Raw genomic sequence first — 23,303 nt, 5'->3', positions numbered from 1 at the left:
TTGAAGCCCAGAAAGCACAAAGAAGTGGAAAAAGAAAAAGAAATCTGTCCTGGTTTATTGTTTGGGTAGAGCCACAGAAACAGCTGAATAAGCTGGGAACTTCCCAGGTTTGGACATCTTTGCACAGTGCCTGACACCTAATAGGTACTTGATTACTATTTGTTGAAGGCAGGAGTGCAAGGTGCTTAGCTTCTCAGTCTAATCAGAGTGGGAAGGGCAACAGGACCTACCTCATTCTCTTGTTTTCTATTTCTTCTAAAATTTATTTTTGATAATTTATATTTTCTTAAAACTGCCCACTCCATCTGTTTTTAAAGTCTCAGTTCCAAGAGATAGAGCCCTTGTTTGTCTTGTCTTGTGCATCAGCACAGACGGTAGAGCAGGCTTCTGGCTTGAGTAAATGTGTGTAGGAGGAAGGGTTATTTTGGAAAAACAAGAAGAATTAATTCCTCTCTGAACCGTAACTCACTTTTTTTTCAGGTCATCCTTGGCTATTTCTTATTCAAAATATCCGTGAAAAAAAGTGCAGTTCCAAAACAGTTGGATTGGCTGGTATAACAATATTTAGAAACTTTATTGGGGAGGCAGCAGGGGAGTCTATGCTTGCTGTGATGGTCCCCTGTGGACCATTTCACATCTTCGAGATCCTCCCGTGTGCTTTCTCCACTCCCTCCATATCAGTAGTTTCAGAGGAATTGATGTGAACTCACTGTGAGCAGCGTTGTACTAGTACCCTCAGAAGTTTTGCTTTTCTCCATCGAAATATTTCCACTCCATTTTCCAGGTCCACAGGCTTTGTGATGACGTCACTACCCAACTTCTGGGCATCACGGTCGCGCGGCCCCTGGGGGCAAATCATGGCGCTAGCCCTAGGTCTTTCAGAACCGCAATCACAATCGGACCACGTGCAGCGCAGCACACTGGCTCCTCGCTCCTCCAGGATTCGAGACCGTTGGGAATTGGACCGACTTTGGCTCAGTTTCAGGATGTGCTCCTGACAGCCTGCCCTCCAGGGGCTATGGAGAAGGCCATCTACAAAAGCAGAAAAGGTGAGTGGAGAGAGAGTAGACAAGCCTTCCTCGCTTTTTTTCCTCTGTGAAAATGGGAACAACACTCTTTTGGCCTCTTGCCATCATTTGTTTACCAGACTATAATTTACATACAGTAAGAGCCTCCCTTCTCAGGGCACAGGTCTGAGTTTTGAAGATCGCTTACCCACATTTAATCACCACCACAGTCAAAAGGCTGCACCTTGGCCACCAACCTTCTCCCCAACCTCATCTGTTTCTGTGGTTTTTCCCTTTCCACAGAGAATGTCACAAAAAATGGGATCATATTGAATAGAGTCTTTGGAGTCTGGCTTCTTTCACTTAACCCTGCTGTCTTTTGAGACATAGTAGAGTGAAACCCTGCCTAAAAGGCCACTTTTCTATTAGGCTCAAGGAGAGGATGGGGACCACCTGCTCTAAGTTGCCCCTATAATCTTTTATTTTCTTCAGGATTTTATTTATTTATTCCTAGAGAGAGGGGAAGGGAGCAAGAAAGAGAGGAAGAAAAACATCGATCAGTTATTTCTTACATGTGGTCCCACCCGGGATTGAAACCCCAACCCAGGCATGTGCCCTGACCAGAAATCAGATGATAGCCAACCAACTGAGTCACACTGCTCAGGGCATGCCCCTATAAGCTTGAAAAGTCTCTGAAGTTGGTTCCTCCTTCACCCAAGGTTTTTTGCACACAGAGAGGATGAATATAGGCTAGAACACCTGTTGGGCAGAAATAGCAGTGAACCCTGCCAGCTGGGGTGGGGGAACAGGGGAAGCCCTCAATAGTAGGAGGTCGCCCAAGTCCTCCAAACACCAGTCACATCAATTTGGCAAAGGCTTAGTGAGTAGCAGTTTGTCACTTGTCCATAAGGAAAAGTGTTACGTGTGTGTGAAACATTGGAAAAATGTGCAGAAAACAAATCTCCCCAGAAGTTCTAGTGTACTGAGTGAGTTTCCCAAAAGCTTCCTGTTGGAAAGAATAACTTGTTTTAAATCACTCCTCAGTCTTTGAAACTTTTCTTATGAGGTTTAGTTCTATAGAAAATGTATTTCATTCCCTCCCACCACCCATTGTCCCAGGTTCTCCTCCCAAATGCTTTTTCACTACTGTGCATTTCTACTTTCATTGCCATGACATGCTTGGGCAATTGCAGTAACCCCTTTATTTCTCATATCCACTCTGGACTCCATAATCTAATCTCCACACAGCAACCAAAGAGTGAGCTTGCTTGCTTGCTTTCTAATCCCTCCCTCCCTCCCTCCCTCCCTCCCTCCCTCCTTTCTTTTTTCTCTTTTAAATGCAAATCTTATCCTGTCCGGCATACCTTGCGTCTAGCTTTTCCAGTTAGGTAAACCTGCAAGGCAGGTCTGCTTGGCCTTTGTTCCTCCTATCTGCCCCTACTGGTATCCTTTATGCTCTCTCCTGTCTCTGAATCTTGATCCAATTTGCTCCCTTTCGTGTCCTTTTGTCACAGGTGTGCACAGGTGTGCACAGGTAACCAGGTTCTTAGTGATCGAGAACAAAGAATTGAACCGAACACACAAAGTTTATAGCATAAAGAAAGAGGGGAGGTTTATTAAGTGATAGTACATACCACAGGACACGGGAGTGAGCCAGCTCTGAGCAGAGGAAAAAAAAGGGGCACGTGGGCTGGGGGATTCTATTCTTATGGGGGCAGAAGCCCCCCTGCTAGTCTTTGGCGGGCTTTTCCTGCGCAGGTACAAGGAGTTGGATTTCAAAGCTACTGCGCATGTGTGGTTTCCCATGACTTTCTTGATTGGCTACTGGAGAAAGGAGTCCCACAATGTTATTTCATTATAATGATATTATAATGAATCAGGGAGTAGCGCGCAGGCGCATTCTATGATTCAGAGTTGTCCCAGAAAACAGGAACAACCCGTCTTAGGGGGTCTTTGTCATGTATAGGTGTTTTCTACCTCAGCCCTGCGGGGGCCTCGGGAGCTTCCTTCCTGACTACCTCCTGCCTCAACTTCCCCCTGAGAGACATGGTTCTCAAAAAATCTTTTTGGGGTTGTTGAAGGATGAAGATCCGTCTTCCATAGCTGCTTCAGGCTTAGATTGGACAGTAGACCCTGCCTATTGAGAACCACGGAACTCTCGCCCTATTCTATCTAGGGGTTGAAGAGGAATTCCTGAGGCCACCGCAGATGCTGTATGTTGGTCAGCTTCAACATCGTTCTCAGGGATTGGTTGGAAACCTTGGAGCGTCATCAGTTTGACGTGGAACTGCTTAAGTCTAGAAGAAACAAATTTAACAAGTAAATTAAATAAGCAAGGTCCTAAAAGTAAAACCAGCAGTGTTATTAAGGGCCCTAAGAAGGGTAATAACCATGTTAAGCCAGGGAACCAGGAGGTCAGGGCTTCCTTAATCCCTTGGCCCTGTTGATTATACTTATGTAGCCATTCTGCCTGTTCATAAATTTTCTTTATGTTAGTTTCGATCATTCCGGAATTATTTACATAGGTGCAGCAGGTTTTATTGATAACAGCACATACCCCTCCTTGTTCTGCTAGAAGATAGTCAAGGGCAAGGCGGTTATCCATGACTACATTTGCCAATGAGTCTACTGATCTTGAGAGTCCAGCTAGAGTACCAGCAGTATCTTTGGAGATTTCTTCTATAATCTTAGTGAGTTCCCTTAGAGTGGCCTCATGATAGGCGAAGCCTCCCCAGGGGGCTGCAGCGGCTATAGTGGCAGCAGCTCCAGCCACTACTAGACCAAAAGCTCGTTTTTTTTCTGCTGAGAGATGGGCTCCCAGGACCCATGGTTATATTTATAACAGTAAGGTCTTGGGGTGCCAAGGTCCCCTAAGGTACAGTCACCCCCCATGTTTAGAGTTGCTGAGATGAGTATAAGCAATAGCTTCTTGAAGTTCTGAATGATCCGTTAGCCAGTTATTGGGAGTCCCACATAGCCAGACGAGCCCCGGGGGTGCTGCAATAACTGTGGCATTAGTGGAGTTATATTTGTTAAGGAGGGCATATGGCAAGGGGGGAAAGGCAGTCCTTAAAAGGGCCTAAGTTATTTCCTTGATCTTTCCCCCCTGCAGGAGGTGGTAGAAATTTTGCTAATACTCCTTGAAGAGAGTGGTTTAATTTCCAAGTAACACATTTAGAAGTATCGTTTGTATCTGCATTGTGAGTTTTGTCAAAGCAACAATGGGTACTATTAGGAATACAGTTAGAATCATAATTCGGGTAGCATACTATATGTGACCAATTTAAAGGTTTGAAAATTTCTTCCTCAGAAAGATTCTCTAGAAAGCTGGAACTTGAAAGAGAAGCCAGGGCTTTAAATGGGTCAATGGCCCTTGTATGAGTATTATTATAACATGGGGTACATCCCATCGTACTGTTGCACTTAAGAGAGGTGCTGGAGTAGTTAAATGGCTTTAATTCTAGTGGGGTCATACGGAAACACAAAGGAGGATTTCTCTCCCATGTGACTCTTAAAGAAAAAGAGGAACGCGTGTAATTGGCAGAGGAATTCAAAGCACTGATTAAGGATTCATTAGCTATTGGGTAGGCTTTTATGAGTATTGTATCTGGAAGGAGTTTCTGGGTTAGGATGACATATCCAACATTGGGCCAGGTTTTCTCCTGCTGCTAAGGTTCGAGAAGCATTCACTAGAAAATTTTCATCCCATTCCGTTATACAGGGTGCAGGCGAGTAGAGAATGGTTAATAGAAACAACAAAGACATTTTCATTTTAACTGGATTTTAACCGGTAATGCAGTCTTTGCTCTTCCAGGAATCCCTGACTCCCAAACTAGTGGGTTTACTGCATCCAGAACTGAACTTGGGATTTCTTCCTGATTTCGAACACTACTGATTATCATCACCTTACTTAACTCAAATGGCACTTCAGGGAACAACAAGATGGTTCCCATCCGAGCTAAAAGGTCCCGGCCTAACAGAGGAATAGGGCACTGAGGAACAATTAAAAAGGAGTGTTTGAATATTCGACTCTCAAATTGGCAAGTGATAGGGAATGTATAAAAACATGCCTTAGGATTTCCTTCGACCCCCATTACCTTAATTGATTTGGAGGAAAGAGGTCCAGAGTAAGAGTTAAGGACAGAGTAAGTGGCCCCTGTATCAACAAGAAAGTCGATTTTCTTACCTGCCACATCTAGAGTTACCTGGGGCTCCTCGGTAGAGATGGGAATATGAGTATTCCCTGGGGCCGACCTGTTCCCCGGGCACCTTCAGTCCTCAAGAGTAGCCATGGCCTTGGGAGATGACCCCTTTCCACTATGGGAATGGGGGCAGTCTACCTTCCAGTGCCAGGGATCAGAACTGAAGTTCTTGCATAGAGGACAGGGCCTCGGAGGTGGCTGAGTGCAGTTCTTTGACCAGTGTCCAGGGCGCTTGCACTTATAACAGGTCTGATCCTTTTGCCCCTGATTCTTTTGAGGCCTCCCGGAGCTCTCCTGATGGGGCTGGTTTCCGCCAATGGCACTACTAAAGGCTAGTGCAAGGAGCTCTGCTTGCCTCTCCCTTTCCTTCTTTCCCTGTTTTCTTTCCTCCAAATCCCTATTGTTAAAGACTGAAAAGGCTGTATCCATGAGTTGATCTAAGGGGGTCTGCGGGCCCATTTGTAATTTCTGAAGCTTCCTGCGAATATCAGGGGCAGATTGAATTATAAAATGCTGCCCTATCAAGATTCGACCCTCCGGGGATGAAGGGTCCAAGTTTGTATATTTTTGGAAGGCTTCTACTAGTCTGTTTCTGAAGAGAGCTGGGTTTTCTTCCTTGCCCTGAAAGATTTCCCTAACCTTTTCATAATTCACAGGTTTCTTGATGCAGTTTCTCATTCCTGCCAGTAAGCAATCTATCATTGCATCCCTACTCCGGATCCCTGCCTGAGTATTGTATTCCCAGTTAGGTTCCTGGTCCGGGACAGCTTGGGCAGCTGGCTGGTTAGTGCCAGGGTTCTGGGTATGCAGCTGATCTGCATACTTACGGGCCTCCTCCCAGATCCGCTGTTTCTCGTCTGGGGAACAGCAGGTGGTCAGAATTATGTACAAATCCCTCCACGACATACTAAATGCTAGAGTAAGAGTCTGGAAATTACTAGTGAAACGTGAAGGGTCCTCTGAAAAACTCCCTAGCCTGTCTTTACATCGTTGTAAATCAGTTATAGAGAATGGCACTTGTACCCTTATAGCACCTTCAGGGCCTGCTACCTCCCTCAAGGGTAGGAGTGCAGGAGTGGTAGGGAGATAAGAAGCACCACTTCTAGTATGTCCTGCAGGGCTGGGTTTTTCCTCAGCTGGTGGCTTTAGGTTATCCATAGCATAAGGTGGTGGAGAGGTTGCTCCCTCTAAGGTAGGGGCAGAGACTTCAGAACTCTGGGGTTCCCTTAATCTCCCTTGAGAGACAGGTGGGGAGCTAAGGAGGGTATCTTCTAATTGATCAACACTTGGGCCTGTAGGTTTTGTCAGGGTGGGGCTGGAGCAAAACGAGGGATCTCGGTACAGAGCCATAAATGCCTGCACATAAGGAACTTCAGACCATTTGCCTTCCCTCCGGCAGAATAGATCTAGCTGTAGGATAGTATTATAATTTGTGCTCCCATTCTCAGGCCATATCTCTCCACCCCCCTAATTTATACTGGGGCCAAACAGTGTTACAAAAGAAAACTAATCTCTTCTTTTTTTTAAATTTTTGGGGTCAAATTTATCCCAGTTGCTAAGAATGCAACCCAATGGTGATTTGGAAGGGATGGAAGATGTAGTTCCCATCTCGACTGCGGTGATCCTAAGAGAGAAGAAAACACAAAGATACTCCTTTGCAGACTAGAGGCGTCCCTCTCTTTGCTGCCCTTAGGAGATTCCTAGTGGGCCATGGGTGTCCCCTGGGATCCCACCGAACTACCAGACGTCTCTGGCGAAAGAGATTCTAGTGAGAAAAATACTCCCTTGCAATCAAGAGTCGTCCCCCTTTTCTTGCCTCAGGAGCTTCCTAGTGGGCCACAGGGCGTCCCCTGGGATCCCACCGAACTACCAGACGTCTCTGGCGAAAGAAATCCTAGTGAGTGTCGGCCGACAGAAATCAAAAAGACTTGAGAGAATCACCACAGTCTACTTTTGTCTCTAACTATTGGGAAGGAACCAGTCCTGCATTCTTGAGCAATTGCCTATAATCCTGAAAATCCCAGACTCTACCCTTGTGGCCCTAGTACATGTCCATTTCTGTATTCTTCATCTACGGGGACCCTCATTTTCCTGTAAGCTTTAATATCTGGGGAAAAGGAAGTGTCTTACTAGAAAAAAATAATTTCTGGCCCTGTAAACCATTAAGAGGAGCACCAAGATGATCTTATTATAAAATGACTCTTTTCCAGATCACAAAGAAGACCCTTAAATATTCTATGTAATTTTCCAGAGCTTTAAGAAATTGTACCTGCATCTGAAATCTCCCAGAAGGAACCTCAAGCGATGTCTAAATCACCACCCTTCATACTGGAGGCGTATCTCATGGAGGGACAATGAACTGAGAGGGGAAATTAAAATACCCTTATAGAAACAAGTAAACCACCTTAGAATTCCAAATTAAATTAATTAGGTAAGAGTGGCTCTATGCAGCCATTCTAGTAACCAGCGACCAGCAGGCACCTGTTGTGCAGTTCTGAGCGATGTTGCTGCTTACAATGATAGTATACACGTGCCAAAGATGGGAGTGGCTCATTCCTGCAACTGTACTTAGCGCTAGCCTAACAATGACCCCAAGGTAGGTATCTTAGTACAAAGACAGCAGGAACCCTTCATACATAAAAGGCAAGTGGGGTGTGAGTGAAGATATAAAGATCAGAAGTCAGTTGGGGAGGAAAAGCATAAAAGACTGTCCATGGGCCTGATGAAAAGACTGCAAAAGGAAGTCATAGCGCAGGTGAGGTGGTGACTGATATCCCGCATGGAAGGTCCGACTATGCCTACTGGGGGGAGTGGCCGTGGGGTGGGGGCAGTGTTTTGTGCTTTCCACAGTGTGCCTGACCGTTGTGCGGACATTTTCTTGTACCTGGCGGGGACTAAGGCTAACCCCTGTTCCGCATCCAAGTTATCCTATCACAGGAGTCTTCAAGCGGCGGGCGCCCTTGTGGCTTTTAACTGCCCGACCTGTGCCCGCAAATTAGCGGCCGACCTTCCATCACGGAACATCAGAGTCACCGAAACAGAATAGGTGATAACGGAAAAGGGCATCCCGGGTGTCAGAGCAGCAAAGGGGGCTTACCACTCCGGTGTCTTCTCCTGAGCTGGCTCGCCAAAAACTGTCACAGGTGTGCACAGGTGTGCACAGGTAACCAGGTTCTTAGTGATCGAGAACAAAGAATTGAACCGAACACACAAAGTTTATAGCATAAAGAAAGAGGGGAGGTTTATTAAGTGATAGTACATACCACAGGACACGGGAGTGAGCCAGCTCTGAGCAGAGGAAAAAAAAGGGGGCACGTGGGCTGGGGGGATTCTATTCTTATGGGGCAGAAGCCCCCCTGCTAGTCTTTGGCGGGCTTTTCCTGCGCAGGTACAAGGAGTTGGATTTCAAAGCTACTGCGCATGCGTGGTTTCCCATGACTTTCTTGATTGGCTACTGGAGAAGGGAGTCCCACAATGTTATTTCATTATAATGATATTATAATGAATCAGGGGTAGCGCGCAGGCGCATTCTATGATTCAGAGTTGTCCCAGAAAACAGGAACAACCCGTCTTAGGGGGTCTTTGTCATGTATAGGTGTTTTCTACCTCAGCCCTGCGGGGCCTCGGGAGCTTCCTTCCTGACTACCTCCTGCCTCACTTTGCCTAAATATTTCCTATTAGTTCTTCGGACTTCAATTCAGTTTTACCTCCTCTGTGAAGCCTGGCCTGCCTTCCCCACAGGAGACCTTGACCTCCTGTTGTTCACCCTGAGCCTTCTGTACTTTTCTTTCATAACATGTGTTACAGCTGTTATTCAACATATTTACATGACTAATGGATGTCTGTTTCCTCCACTAGGTTTGAAGACCCATGAGTACAAGAAACACTTCCTGAATCCATAAATATTTGTTAAGTGAATGGATAATAATAACTAATGTCAATTAAATATTCATAATGTGCTAAGCACTGTGCAAAAACCTTTCTTTCACTGTCTTATTTAATTCTCATAATAGCTCCCTCAGGTAGACACTTTCCTGAGGAGGAAACTGAAGAGTGGAAAGGTTAACTGCCCTAGAGGTCTGGCTTTAGAGCTCCAGTGATGATTCTCATGCTTCTGTCTCTGTGAAGGTCTAAAACATATCCCCCTCTTTTTATTAGAAAAACAAATCAGCCTCCAGGTCAAGTCATCTGTGCACAACTTGAGCAAAACTCAGCAGACCAAACTCACTGTGGGCAGCCTGGGGTTAGGCTTGATCATCATCCAGCATGGACCCTACCTCCAGATCACACACCTCATCAAGAAGGGGGCTGCAGCCAGGGATGGAAAACTCCAGACAGGTGACTATGGTTCCCCATGCCTCCCACCACCCAACCCTGACTCCCTCCTCGCTGCCTTCAGGGATACTCAGGTTATTAGGTTTCAGTGTAACCATAATGATGATATTGTTTGAGAGTTTTCTATGGGTCAGCCAGTTGCTATCACTTATGTAATCCTCCCTCTTGTGCATTATTTATTCATTGAATTCTTGTAATAACCCTCTAGGTAGAAAGTATTATCATTCCTCTTTTACAGGTGAGAAAACCGAGGCTCAGTAAGAATGAGTTCCTTTTCCAGTTTCACCCCCATCTAGCAAGTGGAATACAAACACAGGCAGTGTCACTGTAGAGCTCATGGCTCTCTGTGGATAAAGATTTCCTCTCTGGTAGGCAGTATTAATCATTAACATTTAGATACATGACCTCATTTTAGCCTCAGGGTTTTAGCCTGAAAAATCCTGAGGAAGACTCTGCTATTTTAAGGACCTTACAGAGCCCTGGATAGTGTGGTTCAGTTGGTTGGTGTCATCCCATAACTGAAAGTTTGCAGGTTCAATTCCTGGGTCAGGTACATACGATCCCTGGTCTGGGTGTGTATGGGAGGCAACCAATTTGTTTCTCTCTCCCTTCCTCTCTCTCTAAAAGCAATGAAAAAAATGCCCTTGGGTGAGAATACAAAAAAAAAAAAGGGACCTTACAAATAAGGAATCAGGTATTTTAGAAACCCGCCCATGGTCACACCAAGGAGCAGGGATGTGAACCCTCTTTGTTAAACTCCCCAGTGCAAAGGCTATATCAGTACCACCCCATTTCTCCTGTCATTGGGTGAATGAATTTTTTATCCAATGTAAGATGTGTTTTCCCAGTGCCTGCTCTGGGCCTAGTGCTGTGCTCAGGAATCAGTGAGGCACAATGATATTATAATGTGTTGAGAAGAAAAACCATTCAGCATTAACTGGACTGTCACTTCCTAGTGCTATGACTTTGGACAAAGTCACTTAACTTTTCAGGCCTGAGTCACCTTATCCCTAAGTTGGGATAATACCACTTTTTTCAGAGGTTGCTGAGATTTGATAATTTTAATGAAAGTGCTTTGAAAACTACAATGCTATAGACATACTGGTAATAATTTATCTTAGGCTGGTCTTAGACAGTGCCTAGACTTATATCTTTAATGTCTTTTTTTTTTTTTAATAAAAAATGATTGTGGCACAGGAGCCCCAGCAAATTAAACCACTGGTTTGCAACTCTGGTTACCTATTAGAATCACCTGGGGAACTCTTAAAACTAAAGTTTTAAAGTCTCCTCTGGAGATTCTATTGTAATTGCAGTTTGGGTTAGAAGCAGTGGGTTAAAGAAGAAAGTAAATAAATGATCTTATTATGAAACAGTTCACTTCACCTTAAATCCAAAGCATTTTCTCTATGCATCACTACCTGGGGCTGGGGAACAAAGCACCAGAGAGTTCTGGATTTTCCAGACCAAAGGAACTCCAGGACAGATCCCATGGGCTCTGCTTGTTCTCCTTGGTTTCTCTGGGGTGAAGTGTATACTAGCTACTGCTCGATAACTAGAGTGTACACTCCCTAGAGTGGGACTAGGAGTGTTTTCATGCACACAAAGTGGAATCTCATGTTGGGGGCTACAATTAGTAGGCTTCTTGAAGTCCTTGAAGTCAGAGGCAGTCTTTTTTTTTTTTTGGAGGAAGAGAGCCCTAGCTGGTGTGGCTCAGTGGATTGAATGCTGACCTGCGAACCAAAGGGTCACCGGTTGGATTCCCAGTCAGGGCACATGCCTAGGTTGCAGGCCAGGTTCCCAGTAGGGGGCATGTGGGAAGCAACCACATATTGATGTTTCTCTCCATTTCTTTCTTCCTCCTATCCCCTCTCTAAAAATAAATAAATAAGATCTTAAAAAAAATAAAGAGGAAGAGAGTGAGAGAAAGAAAATTGATTTGTTGTTTCTCTTACTTATGCATTCACTGGATGATTCTTGTATGTGCCCTGACACTGGGGATGGAACTCACAACCTTGGTGCATTGGGACAACACACTGAACAACTGAGCTACACAGCCAGGGTCAGAGACAGTCTTGAATTCATCTTTGACATTCAGTACTTACCTGTAGTACTGGCACATTTATTATGTCTGTGCTTAATAACTGAATAATAATTGAGTATTTGACCTAGGTATTGTGCACTGTGTTTCTATATTATCTCATTTAATTTTGCAACGCTGCTGGAAGATAGATTATGAAATATAGAGGTTTAGTTAGGTAAAGGAACTTAATACACAGAGCAGAGAGGTTGGAGCTGGGACTCGAACCATGTCTACCTAGAAAGTCTCTACCTTTGACTAGAAATGAATTTTTTCCTATTGATTTAGAGAGAGAGGAGGAAGAGAGAGAAAGAGAGAGAAATTTGTTGCTCCACTTGTTTATGCATTCATTAGTTGTCTCTTCTCTGTGTCCTGACCAGGACTGAACCTGCAACCTTGGTGTATAGGGATAACACTCCACCCTACTGAGCTACCTGGCCAGGGCAGAAATGAGATTTTAATAAAGAGAAAGTCCAGAGTCCTAAATTTCTTCATGGCAAGTCAGCCACTCCTCTTCAGAGTCCAGGCTTCAAAGACTGTAATTCCTTCCTTTTGACAAGGGTTGAAATTTTGAGATGGCGATACTCCTTGAAACCTGCAATTTCTTTGACCTCATCATTTCCCAGCCCCATTCTCATCCATGTGCTTCAGATTTCTCTCCTTTGGTGTTTCATACATGTTTCATCTTGATTTCCTAATTTAGTGTTAACTTGTTCTAGCTAAACTTTATTTATTTATTTTAATATTTTATTTATTTATTTTTAGAGAGGGAAGGGAGGGAGATAGAGAGAGAGAAACATCAATGTGTGGTTGCTGGGGGTCATGGCCTGCAACCCAGGCATGTACCCTGACTGGGAATCGAACCTGCGACACTTTGGTTCGCTGCCCACGCTCAATCCACTGAGCTACGCCAGCCAGGGCTAAACTTTATTTTTTTAAAAATTTTATTTATTGGTTTTAGAGAGAGAGTAGAAGGGAGAGAGAAAAACATCGATTTGTTGTTCCACTTATTTGTGCATTCATTGGTTGATTCTTGTATGTGCCCTGACCCAGGGATTGAAACCATGGCCTTGGCATATTGGGATCATGCTCTAACCAATTGAGCTGCCTGGCCAGGGCCTCTGGCTAAACTTTAAATACCTTTTGGCCAGTATATCTTTTTTTTTTTATAATGTTTGAAGTTCTCTTTTAGAGATTTATTTATTTATTTTTAGAGAGGGAAGGGAGGGAGAAAGAGAGACAGAGAGAAACATCAATGTGTGGTTGCTGGGGACCGTGGCCTGCAACCCAGGCATGTGCCCTGGCTGGGAATCGAACCTGTGACACTTTGGTTCGCAGCTCGTGCTGGCCAGTATATCTTTAACAGACTCTGATACATTAAGAAATTAAAAATTTTTGAGGATAAATACAAGTCCTGTACTGGCTATCATTATTACCAAGACACATTAAGTATTTCCTGAATGCCAGCTGTGTGCAGGCTTTCCGCTCTGCACTGGGTCTCACACCACATGGAGCTTATGGAACTTAACCACCTAGTTGGGAGAAATGGAGAAAAATAAATAAATCTATTTTTTAGTAGTGGCTTGGCTGCTACAAAGTGGATTTAAGTAAGTATTGAAACAAAGTTTATGTGATGTAGTTCCTACAGCCTATTAAAACAAAACATGTGTAATGAGATTGGTGATTATAAATACTAGGTTGGTGTTTGTTTTTGAAGGGCCATGTGAATATCCACTGCCACAGTAATCACATTCATACAATGACATGTTTGGTTTATAGCATCAGGGTGTCAAGCTGTTTATTTTCAGCCCTTTTGATAAAAATCACCCTTTAACAACACGATTAAGCAGAATGCCAAGCCATAGCTTTCAGCTATAAACTTTCCTTTTAACATTAGGCAAGTGAGCTCACCCAGTGAGTTTTTGCCATTGTAATTAACCTCCGTTGGACCGCACAATCTGCAGGTAGCTAGGAGAAAGAAGCCTTGCATCATTCTGAAGCTGGCTTTGTTAGTTTTACTCTTAGCTACTTTTTAAGACCAAAGTAAAGTTTTCTCTACCCTTCTAAACATTCTTTAATACTGGAAACTTTTTTTTTTTTGCTCAGTTGTCAAGTGATCTTTAACTGAAATATTTTCCTTTGTAGTTCTTAACTAGCGAGGCATTCCACTGTACCACTGCTGATGTCATCTATGATGTCATGAAGGTGGCATCCATCAACATTGCAGCCCACAGACAGGGCAATCCCCAGGATCTCTGTAATGGTTCCAGAGAGTTCTCTAGCTAAAGACCAGTGCCACGTCTCTCAGGCAATATGGACAATCTCATCAAAAGTGGTCTTTCCACTGTGCTTAGTTGTTTTGTTGTTTTTTTGTTTCCTGGTGGTCCTTTGAGGGCTTTGATGATCAAGGAGGAGAAAGAAGGTACAGCCTCACTCTGGGCCTGTCTGTTCTAAATGTTCAGTTTCACTGAACATTTCAATCCTCAGACCTTTTTAGTCTAGTCATGAGTTGCTTGCTTTGGTGATGTCATCATCAAACTTTTTTTTATCCTCACCCAAGGACATTTTTTCATTGCTTCTTAGCAGGGCGGCGGGGGGGGGGGGCAGGTAAGGAGGGAGCAATGCAAGAGAAAAACATCGACTTGTAGGTACCTTGACTAGGGGAGGTTTGAACCTGTAACCTGGGCATGTGCCCTCACTGGGAATCAAACCCACAACCTTTCCATCTATGGGATGATAGTCCAACCAACTGATCCCACACCAGCCAGGGCTTATCACCAACCTTTTTTGTAGACAGGGGGTCAATCTTGGGGGCCAGAACAGAGGTGGCACCAACTTCCCCACCAATGCACCTCAGGAATATGACTTTGATTTCGTTGAGGTCAAACTTTGATGGCATGTTGTCAGATGAATCCAGATTCAGAAGGACTGAAGAAAGTTGCACCCAAGTCTCCTCTGAGCCAAAAGCCAAAAGAATACTGGGATTTTTTGTTTCTGATAGAATCTAGCACTACGGAAATTTATCAATTTATCTTTGGCATTCCTTGGAGGCTTCCTTTGGGATCAGCATACTTCCTAATGAGCACATGTGGAATAAATAAAGAGAAGGTACTTCATCTTGAGTCTTGTCTTGGAAGGAGGGTGATTGAGGGTTTGCCAGCTTCCTGTACACAGAGAGGTAGACACATCCTTTGGGACTTCATTGGAGTCACTTCATTCGATGTTAGTTATAAAGTCTCTATTACCATTTGACAGAATGTTAATACTAGTTAGATCTAAAGACTAAGATTTTACTAAGAATGTGAGTCTTCCCTTAAAAAACAGTTCCTCTGTATTCTTTCTTCTCTTGCTGAATATCCTTGTAGCAGTCAGGGTTCTTCATTGCAAGCAAAAGAACAGTTCTGTTAATGCACTGAATTTAGAACAGTGAGTCTGACAGAATTACCAGAAAGGCTGGAGAACCAGGCTTGGAAAATGGTGAGAACATAGGACCATGTACAACTACCCCTGGAAACTGGGTGTGCTCCCCTCACTCCTCTGCACATCCTGCTCCAGGTTCAGTGACTCTGGTGGGAGTGCCCAGTGGCTGAATCTAGGTTACATGTCCATGCCCTAGCTGCTGGGGGTAGGGAAGAGGGTGCAAATGAATAATTGGTCTTTTTTAGGATCCTATTTTGGGGTCCAGGAAGTTGCTGTCAAGATGTGGTTCTCTTCCCATCTACTGTGGGCTCAGAAGCCCTATGCTTTACCATCACTTTTCCCTCCCTGTCCAGCATTGCCTAAGCTGTCAAATCCCTTTGAGCCAACATATTTTCTGTATATACATCTTAAGCTTAATTAAAGCATGCTGATTGTCTGGTGTTTCATGCAAAACTATTTGCTCAACTAATACTCTACAAGGGTGAAGAATTAAACACCGATGTTTAATGTGGTCAACTTACTGTGGAGGGCACTGGAAAAAGCCAGGCAGCTATAATGGAAAGTAGGCCATTTATGCATCACTTAATGTAAGTGGCTTTTTCTTTAAGAGTAATAGCCATTCTTTTTACTTGAAACACACTTTTAGAATTCTAAAGGATGCTTCAATTATAAATGATATCATCTCTGTCACACCAAAAACTTCAGAAATGCTGTGACAGTGTGATATAATATCTATCATTGCATTGCTATACGAAACATCTTGCATGGATTCATTATGCAAAAGACACTGAAGTTACTGAAGTGGTTATTTTTTTAAAAAAGATTTTGTTTATATATTTTTAGAGAGAGGGGAAGAGGGGGAGAGATAACATCAATTGGTTGCCTCTTGCACACATCCCAACCAGGAAAGAACGTGCAACCCAGGGATGTGCCCCAATTGGGAATTGAACCAGTAACCTTTTGCTTGTGGGATGATGTTCAGCCAACTGAGCCACACCAGTCAGGGTGAGGTGATCGTTTTTATTAAATAAAGACTGACTCTTGGTTTTGGTTCCAGATGAACCAGCAATATGAACCCATAAAATGAAACACCTCCCAAGAAAACCCCAAATGCTATGTTCCCTTTAAACCATTATCTTATTTTTCTGCTATGTTTTCCCCTCTTTAGGTGATGTTCTGATTAGTGTTGACCAAGCCAATGTATTAGGATATACTCTTCGAGAATTTTTAAAGCTTTTGCAACATATTACCATAGGAAAAGTGCTGCAAATAAAGGTTTACCGAGATTTTATTGAGATACCCCAAGAATGGCAAGAAATATATGATTTAATACCCGAGACCAAATTCCCAGTAACATGGTAGGTAGTTCATTTTTGGAAATTTTTGTTATACTACAGAATTCTCCAGGGTATATGAAGCCCAGCATCTTGGCTTAATGTGAAAATTATTACATGGACCATGGTAGGAGGGATTGGTGACACTGCCAGAACAATGTCATGGTTTTCTTAATCTTTTTGAAAAAGAATAATCTGCAGGAAATAACATCAGAAAGAATGATAAAGGCAAGAGCCTTGAACCTGGAGTTAATAAAAAAGAATAAACTATCCCATGGGAACTCTGTCTGTGCAATGTGTACCCCTTTACAAAGTCAGCCCTTAAACATGCTGGGAATCCCATCCCCTCATTTGTCTCCTGTGTATTAACTGCCTTCTCTGGATCCTCTCCAGTAACATTTAAGCCTTTTAAAGCTTGTATCTATCATCTTAGCAAAAACCACCTTAACTGCACTCTCCTTTCTCAGCCCCTCTGACCACTGCCCTGCCTTCTGACCTTGTTGGAAGGGCTGTGCACTTAGACACGGCCATTTCTCAGGCACTCCTCAGCCCACATTAACCTGGGCCTTGTTGTCATCACCTGGCTGAGGCCTTTCCCAGGTACTCCAGAACCTTCACAGTGCTGATTTTCTGGCTCCTCTCATTTTTATTTTGACTTGGCTTCTGAGAACTAGATACTTTACAACCTCCCAACCTCACTGTTGTTGAAACAGCACCTTCCCCTGGCTTCTGTGATACCCATTCCCCTAATTTTCCTATGACCTCTAGTCACTCTCTTTTGGCCTTTACCCAGACTTGGAGTTTCTTAAGGTGTAAACTTTGGTTCTCTCCTCTCAATCTTCTGGGCAATCTCAATGATGACTTTGGTCTCTCTTATAATCCATACATTAAAAATTTTCAAATTGTATTTTATCTCCTAACTTGTATATTTAAACACCTACTTGGTATCTCCCTTTGGATATATCATAAACTCTCAAACTCATTATGCCTAAAATGGAAAGCCAGCTCACCTCTGATCTTCTAGTGGCCCTATCTTCCTGGGGCAGTGTCTGCCTTGTCGAACAAGTTAGAAATTTAGGGGCTGAACTTGATTTTTGTTTTCCTCTCTTCCCCCTTCCTCCTTAGCCACTACAACTTGTTATTCACCTTCCAACCATCTCCCACATTTGTCCACCTCTCTAGCCACTTCCATCACTCCAGTCAAAGCCACCATTTTGGCTCACTGTGTCTACTCTTGTCCCCTATTCATTGTCTACACAGAATGATCATTTTACAATACAAGTTGGATTGTAACATGCCTTAAAATCTGTAGGAACTTCTTTTGTTGTCAGGATAAATGCCCAAATTCTTACACTGGTTTGTGCTCCCAGGACTTGGCTGGTGTTTGTATACCACTCCAGTCTCATCTCACATGGCTCCCCTCCCCTGTGGTCCACTTTGGCTTTGAGTTCTTTTACCTGATGTTGCTCTTTGCCTTGGGATTTTTTCGTGTGCTCTTCTGTCTGCAGTATGCTTAGGACCCTGCCATGAGTCTTCTTAGAAGGTTCTGAGTGCAGACTTTTCTAAGAGGCTTTCCTAAAGGACGTGTGAAAACACTGTCAGGTCCACCTGTCAAATGTTCTCATAGTATCCTGATTCTCTCCTCACAGCATTGATCAACTTTCAATGAAATAATCTGCATAGTCAATTGTTATACTGTGTTGCCCTGGGAGAACGGAAACTTTGTGAAGGCAGGGGCAAGTCTATCTTGTTATGCTGGACCTATCACAGGACTTTTACTTGATTGAGGGCTCAGTTATTCAGTGAGTAAAATTTGAAATCCAGCTTTGAATCTCTGGCAAATCAATCTGAGAGCTTGTTTTCCTGTTAACACAGGAGTAGCAGGGACCCTTCTGAGGATCAGATAAGTAAGGAAATTCTGTTGAGCACTAACACATCTTTTCTTTCAGTGAGAAATTGAGTCCTCTGATGCGGGAATGGTCCTTATTAATTCTGACAGGTTTCCTGAGTCCTAGTTGCTGCAGCCCTGCATCTTTGCTCATTGGAATGAGCTCAAAGAAACCTGGCTGGAAACTTCACTTACACTAAAATTGGTCCAGATAGTCGCATAGGAATTACTTCAGAGATACCAATTTGTGACCCTAGGGATTGGTGTGGCCACAGATGTGCTCTGCTCTACCACATGTTTTTATTTGTTTGTTTTTTCTCTCTACTGTGTTTTTAAAAGCCAGAAGAGCAGTCACATGTAAAAAGCGAGGAGATACTTGGGACTTGTCTAGGGGCGAGTAGAACTCTATTTCTTGACCTGGGTGGTGACTATGAAGGTTTTTCTAAATTTTTTCTTAAACTGTTTTTTTAAAATTTTCTGTTTATCTCACATTTAAAAAATGAAAAATATTTGAATTAGTTGCCAAATTTACAAGTCTAATATTTCATGGAAGGAATCTGGCTTTGTGGTTTTTCCTGAAAAATCAGAAGATGGGCTTGCATCCTCATGGTGACAATGGCCTAGAGCTGGGGAACAGTTGTCCCTATCAAATTGGGCACAGACCAGGGGACAAATTTTTCCCCAATAACCAAATCAATTCTGATTTGATTAAAAATCATTCATGATAATAGCGAACACTTATTCACTGCTTACAATGTGATGGGTATTATTTACAAGATTATACAATTTAATCTTCATGCCAATTCTTTTTAAAAAATCCTCATTGAAGTTATATTAAAAATGATTTTAGAGAAAGGGAGAGGAAAGATGGGGAGGGAGGGAGGGAGAGAGAGAAAAACATCAATATAAGAGAGAAATTTGGATTGGTTGCCTCCTGTACATTCCCCAGCTGCAGATCAAACCGAGAGCCTAAGTAGGTGCCCTGACCCAGAATCAAATCTGCAACCTTTTTGGTTTACAGGATGATGCTCCATTCAACTGAGCCACCTGGCTAGGGCCATGCCACTCCTTTTTGTTATCATTTTATAGATAAGAAAACTGAAGCCAAAAGAAATGTATGTAAACTTGCCAGAGATCACAGGGGTAAGTAGCAGTGGTTTGTCTCTAGAGCAGTCATGTCCAATAAGAACTTTCTGTGGCAGTGGAAAATGTTCTATATTTGTGTTGTCCTCTATGGTAGCCACCAGCCACATATGGCTATTAAGCACTTGAAATATAAGGATTTGCAAAGGAAGAATTCAGGTTTAATCAGTTTAAATTTAGCTGTTAGAGTGCTGGTGGACCTCTGTACGGGGGGGTGTCACTCAAGCCTGAGCTCTTAACCACTTGCTTATATAAAACTATGTTCTAACTAAGCATTTTAATTACAGAGTTTGAGATTCAGAACATTAATATCTAAGGACGACAGATTTACTGTTCAAAAACAAAGAAAAAATAAACACAGACTAGCACAACTTAAGTATGAGGTTGAAACTCAAAAACTCTGGAACAATGCCAAGCATATTCTGACTTCCTTTCTTAAGCAAAGGATTTATATCTAAGATGTCATATTAACTTATGTGAAGGGGCCAAGGAAAGGGCAGAAAAGGGAAGGAAGACTTCTTTCACAAAGTTGGTATGACCTTCTTCAGGAGCATATGGCACTGTGTGGACATTGGAGAGAATATGCCATATAAAGATCTGGGCTGGCCTACTGGTGTAAAAACTGTTTCCAGCCAACCCAACCTCTGCAGGCTTGTGGTTTTATTATCTAATGCCAGTTTAAAAGGAGCCTGCCTCTACCACCTGTCCTTTATAATTACTTGATATGGAGTTACAAGGGATACCCTCTGCAGCCTGAGTACTGAAAAAATAGTACTTTGTCCGCCCCCCCCCCCCCACTCATGTGCTGTTTAGGAAGCCCTGAATGTGATGAAGGCATATTATTCTAGTCATTAGATCTTTTAGATTTCCTTGCACAGCACTAAATCAAGGATCAAAGAAAATCACACAACTTAAGACCAGTGGCTTTCAGTAAAAATGACTCAGTATTAATTGTATATCACCAGGAGAGAGAAACTTTAGGGCACAGATAGAGCAGGATTAGAAAGTTCAAGAGGCCTGGCTCTGACTGGTATGGTTTAGTCGGTGGGGTGTCATTGTGCAGGGCAAAGGGTCACCAGTTTGGTTCCCGGTCAGGGCACATGCCTTGGTTGTGTGCTGGTGCTGGGCTACGGTGTATGTGAGAGGCAACCAACCGATGTTTCTTTCACTCACCAATGTTTCTCTCCCTCTCTTTCTTCCTCTCCTCCTCTACCTAAAAATAAATAAAATCTTAAAAAAAAAAAAGATGCCTGTAACTGCTAGCAGGCAAGCATCACCCAAGTTTCAACAATAATGAAAGTTGAGGCAAGTCACAAAAAAATCTTAAAAAATTTTTGGACAGCAACAAAGAGGTGCAATAGTGAATGATGAGATACATCTGGATAGAAGGATATTCTACAAATGCACATTTGTAAACCCCCCCAAAAAGAATGATGGTCAAGAGAAAAAAGTAAGACTCACAGTTTCCCATGACTAGTGTGTTAAAGGTCTTTGAGGCCCACTACTTCCTGGCTCCCCTTGAAATTGGTGACATTCTGTTATTGCCAACCCCTGGGGATCCATAAATACATTCTGGGTGGAGTGAAATTAACCCACCCTTTAAGGCCTGCTAACAAATCAGACTAGGCATCAGGCTTAAGTCTGTGCAAAGCCAGGCAGTTTGATTTACATTTAGGAATAGAAACAAATTTAAAGATACTTTTAGAAAAGAGAAAAATGTCAACAACTCAAAAAGGCAGTGCTAAAGTTAAATTATATCTTTTCTTCTATGTGCCAAAGCCAATGATAAGATATTAAGAATACTTTTCATTTGACTATTCTTTTATTTCCAGCACAAAAAAGAAAACTGAGCAGATAAAAGACTCTTTCACAAGCACTGAGGACAAGGAAGATGTAGTTTTAGATAAAAAACTTAAGTATTATAAATCCCCACAGTCCACTGAGCATCATCCTGCAAGAAGACCCATGTCAATCTCCAGAGAATGGCACGAATATAAAAAGAAGAACCAGACTATCAGCGTAGGAACAGACATTAACTGTGATGTCATGATTCACAGAGATCACAGGAAAGAAATGAGAGCCCCTTCCCCATACTGGGCAATGGTGAAGCAAGACAAAGACAGCTCCTCCTCCTCCTCAGCCTCAGACATATTCTGGCTGGAAGACTATGCCCAAGTTGAAAAGGACAAGGGTCAACCTGCATCAAAATTTGGTTACTAGTTTACAAATCTGTGATCACAGGAGCATTTCTCTGGAAAATACCCAATTTTTATAACTGCCACATACAGCTTTTCTGTACTTACAGGAACATGTACAGACTTAACCAATTATTTCACAGCTGTTGTAAAGCCTTTAGGCCTTCTTCAATGTGATATCCAAGACTTCCCTTGGTGGGCAAAGAGCCCTCAAAAATTTTATTCTTAAAACAGCACCATCACTCAGTCATTAAGACCCTCCTATCTCAGAAAAATGTCTCATCTTTTAGAAAATGTAGCTGAACAGCTTAATATCAGAATGTGTGAACATAGTAGAGAATTTCACTTTTTAAGGTAAGTGCCATATTGTTATTTAGATACCTAGTTTTTCTTGTTTTGCAAACTTCAACTGCCCTACTTAAAAGAAGTAAAAGGTATTTTTGGCTAGTTATTCAAGTTAGAAGTTGTTTTCCTTTTTTGGCCCACTTTTACTCTAAATGTTGGGTTCATTGGTAACTAGTGTATTTTGCTGTGTATAGTGCACTCCCATGTATAATGTACACCCATGTTTTTGGCCCAAACTGTCAGGAAAAAATCTTTTAATTTTAAAATCCAATTATTTATTTATTTATTGACACTCGTTTTTTGTATTATAAAAGAATTTTAGCATTTCTTTTTGAACATATGATGATATAAGAAATTTTATGTAACAAATTACAAAGCACAAGAATAGATATAAGGTATTTCAGGTACTGCCCATGTATAAGGTACATCCTTATTTTTCCCTCAAAAATTCGAGTAAGAAAAGTGCACATCATACACAGCAAAATACAGTACTTAAGAGACAAGATAGAAACAGAAGAGGGAGAAGGAGATGATGAGAGAAGATAAAGCTCTGTCACAGTGAAGATAAAGCAGATATACAAAACGAAGCAGTACAATTATAGGACACAACGGATGGGGAATTTATATTTTTCAGAAATAACTATTGCAAGAAGGGAATAAAATTCAGACCATTTAATTGTTCTTACCCAAAATGAAATTTTAGCTGTTTTTATCTTTTTTTTGTCATCACAAACAGTATTTTTTAAAATTACATTTTATCGATTATGCAATTACACTTGTTCCAATTTTCCCCCCTTTGACCCCCACCACCCAGCACCACCTACTCCCTCAGGCAATCCTCACACCATTGTTCATGTCCATGGATCATGCATGTAAGTTCTTTGGTTATCCCACTTCCTATACTATGCTGTATGCCCCTATGGCTATTCTGTAACTACCTAGTTATACTTAATTCCCTCACCTCTTCACTGATTCTCCCAAACGTGTCCTCCCATATGGCAATCAAAATGCTCTCTGTATCAGTGATTGTGTCCCTGTTCTTGTTTGCTTAGTTTGTGTTTTAGATTCAATTGTTGATAGATATGTATTTATTGCCATTTTATTGTTCATAGTTTTGATCATGTTTTTCTTAAATAAGTCCCTTTAACATTTTGTATAATGGTTTAGTGATGATGAACTCCTTTGGGAAGCTCTTTATCTGCTCCATGGTTCTAAATGATATCTTTGCTGGGCAGGGCAATTTTGGCTGTAGGTCCCTGCTTTTCATGACTTTGACTATTTCTTGCCAATTCCTTCTAGCCTGTAAAGCTTCTTTTGAGGAATCAGCTGACAAATCTTATGGGAATTCCCCTGTATA

The 23,303-nt window shown here is 42.4% G+C and overlaps 1 protein-coding gene across 1 annotated transcript; it reads left to right on the top strand.

Annotated features, from left to right (window-relative positions):
• The first annotated feature begins 1,018 nt into the window (after positions 1–1,018).
• On the top strand, positions 1,019–22,755 carry PDZD9 (PDZ domain containing 9). Its single transcript, XM_045849248.1, has 4 exons — positions 1,019–1,049; positions 9,368–9,547; positions 16,210–16,399; positions 21,239–22,755. The coding sequence occupies exons 1-4, from the start codon at positions 1,019–1,021 to the stop codon at positions 21,624–21,626; spliced, it is 789 nt and encodes a 262-aa protein (XP_045705204.1). The 3' UTR covers positions 21,627–22,755.
• The last annotated feature ends 548 nt before the right edge of the window (positions 22,756–23,303 follow it).

Source organism: Phyllostomus hastatus, unplaced genomic scaffold (assembly GCF_019186645.2).
Source record: "Phyllostomus hastatus isolate PE091 unplaced genomic scaffold, TTU_PhHast_1.1 phas_contig_64, whole genome shotgun sequence".
NCBI lineage: Eukaryota > Metazoa > Chordata > Mammalia > Chiroptera > Phyllostomidae > Phyllostomus > Phyllostomus hastatus.
This window is presented reverse-complemented; position numbering and strand designations above follow the sequence as displayed.

What these genes read in the sequence shown, in the direction of transcription:
- PDZD9 (XM_045849248.1), top strand. Translation starts at nt 1,019, where the DNA reads ATGGAGAAGGCCATCTACAAAAGCAGAAAAG. An exon ending in CATCTACAAAAGCAGAAAAG is followed by an intron (nt 1,050 to 9,367) that starts GTGAGTGGAGAG and finishes TCTTTTTATTAG; the next exon opens with AAAAACAAATCAGCCTCCAG. An exon ending in GGATGGAAAACTCCAGACAG is followed by an intron (nt 9,548 to 16,209) that starts GTGACTATGGTT and finishes TCCCCTCTTTAG; the next exon opens with GTGATGTTCTGATTAGTGTT.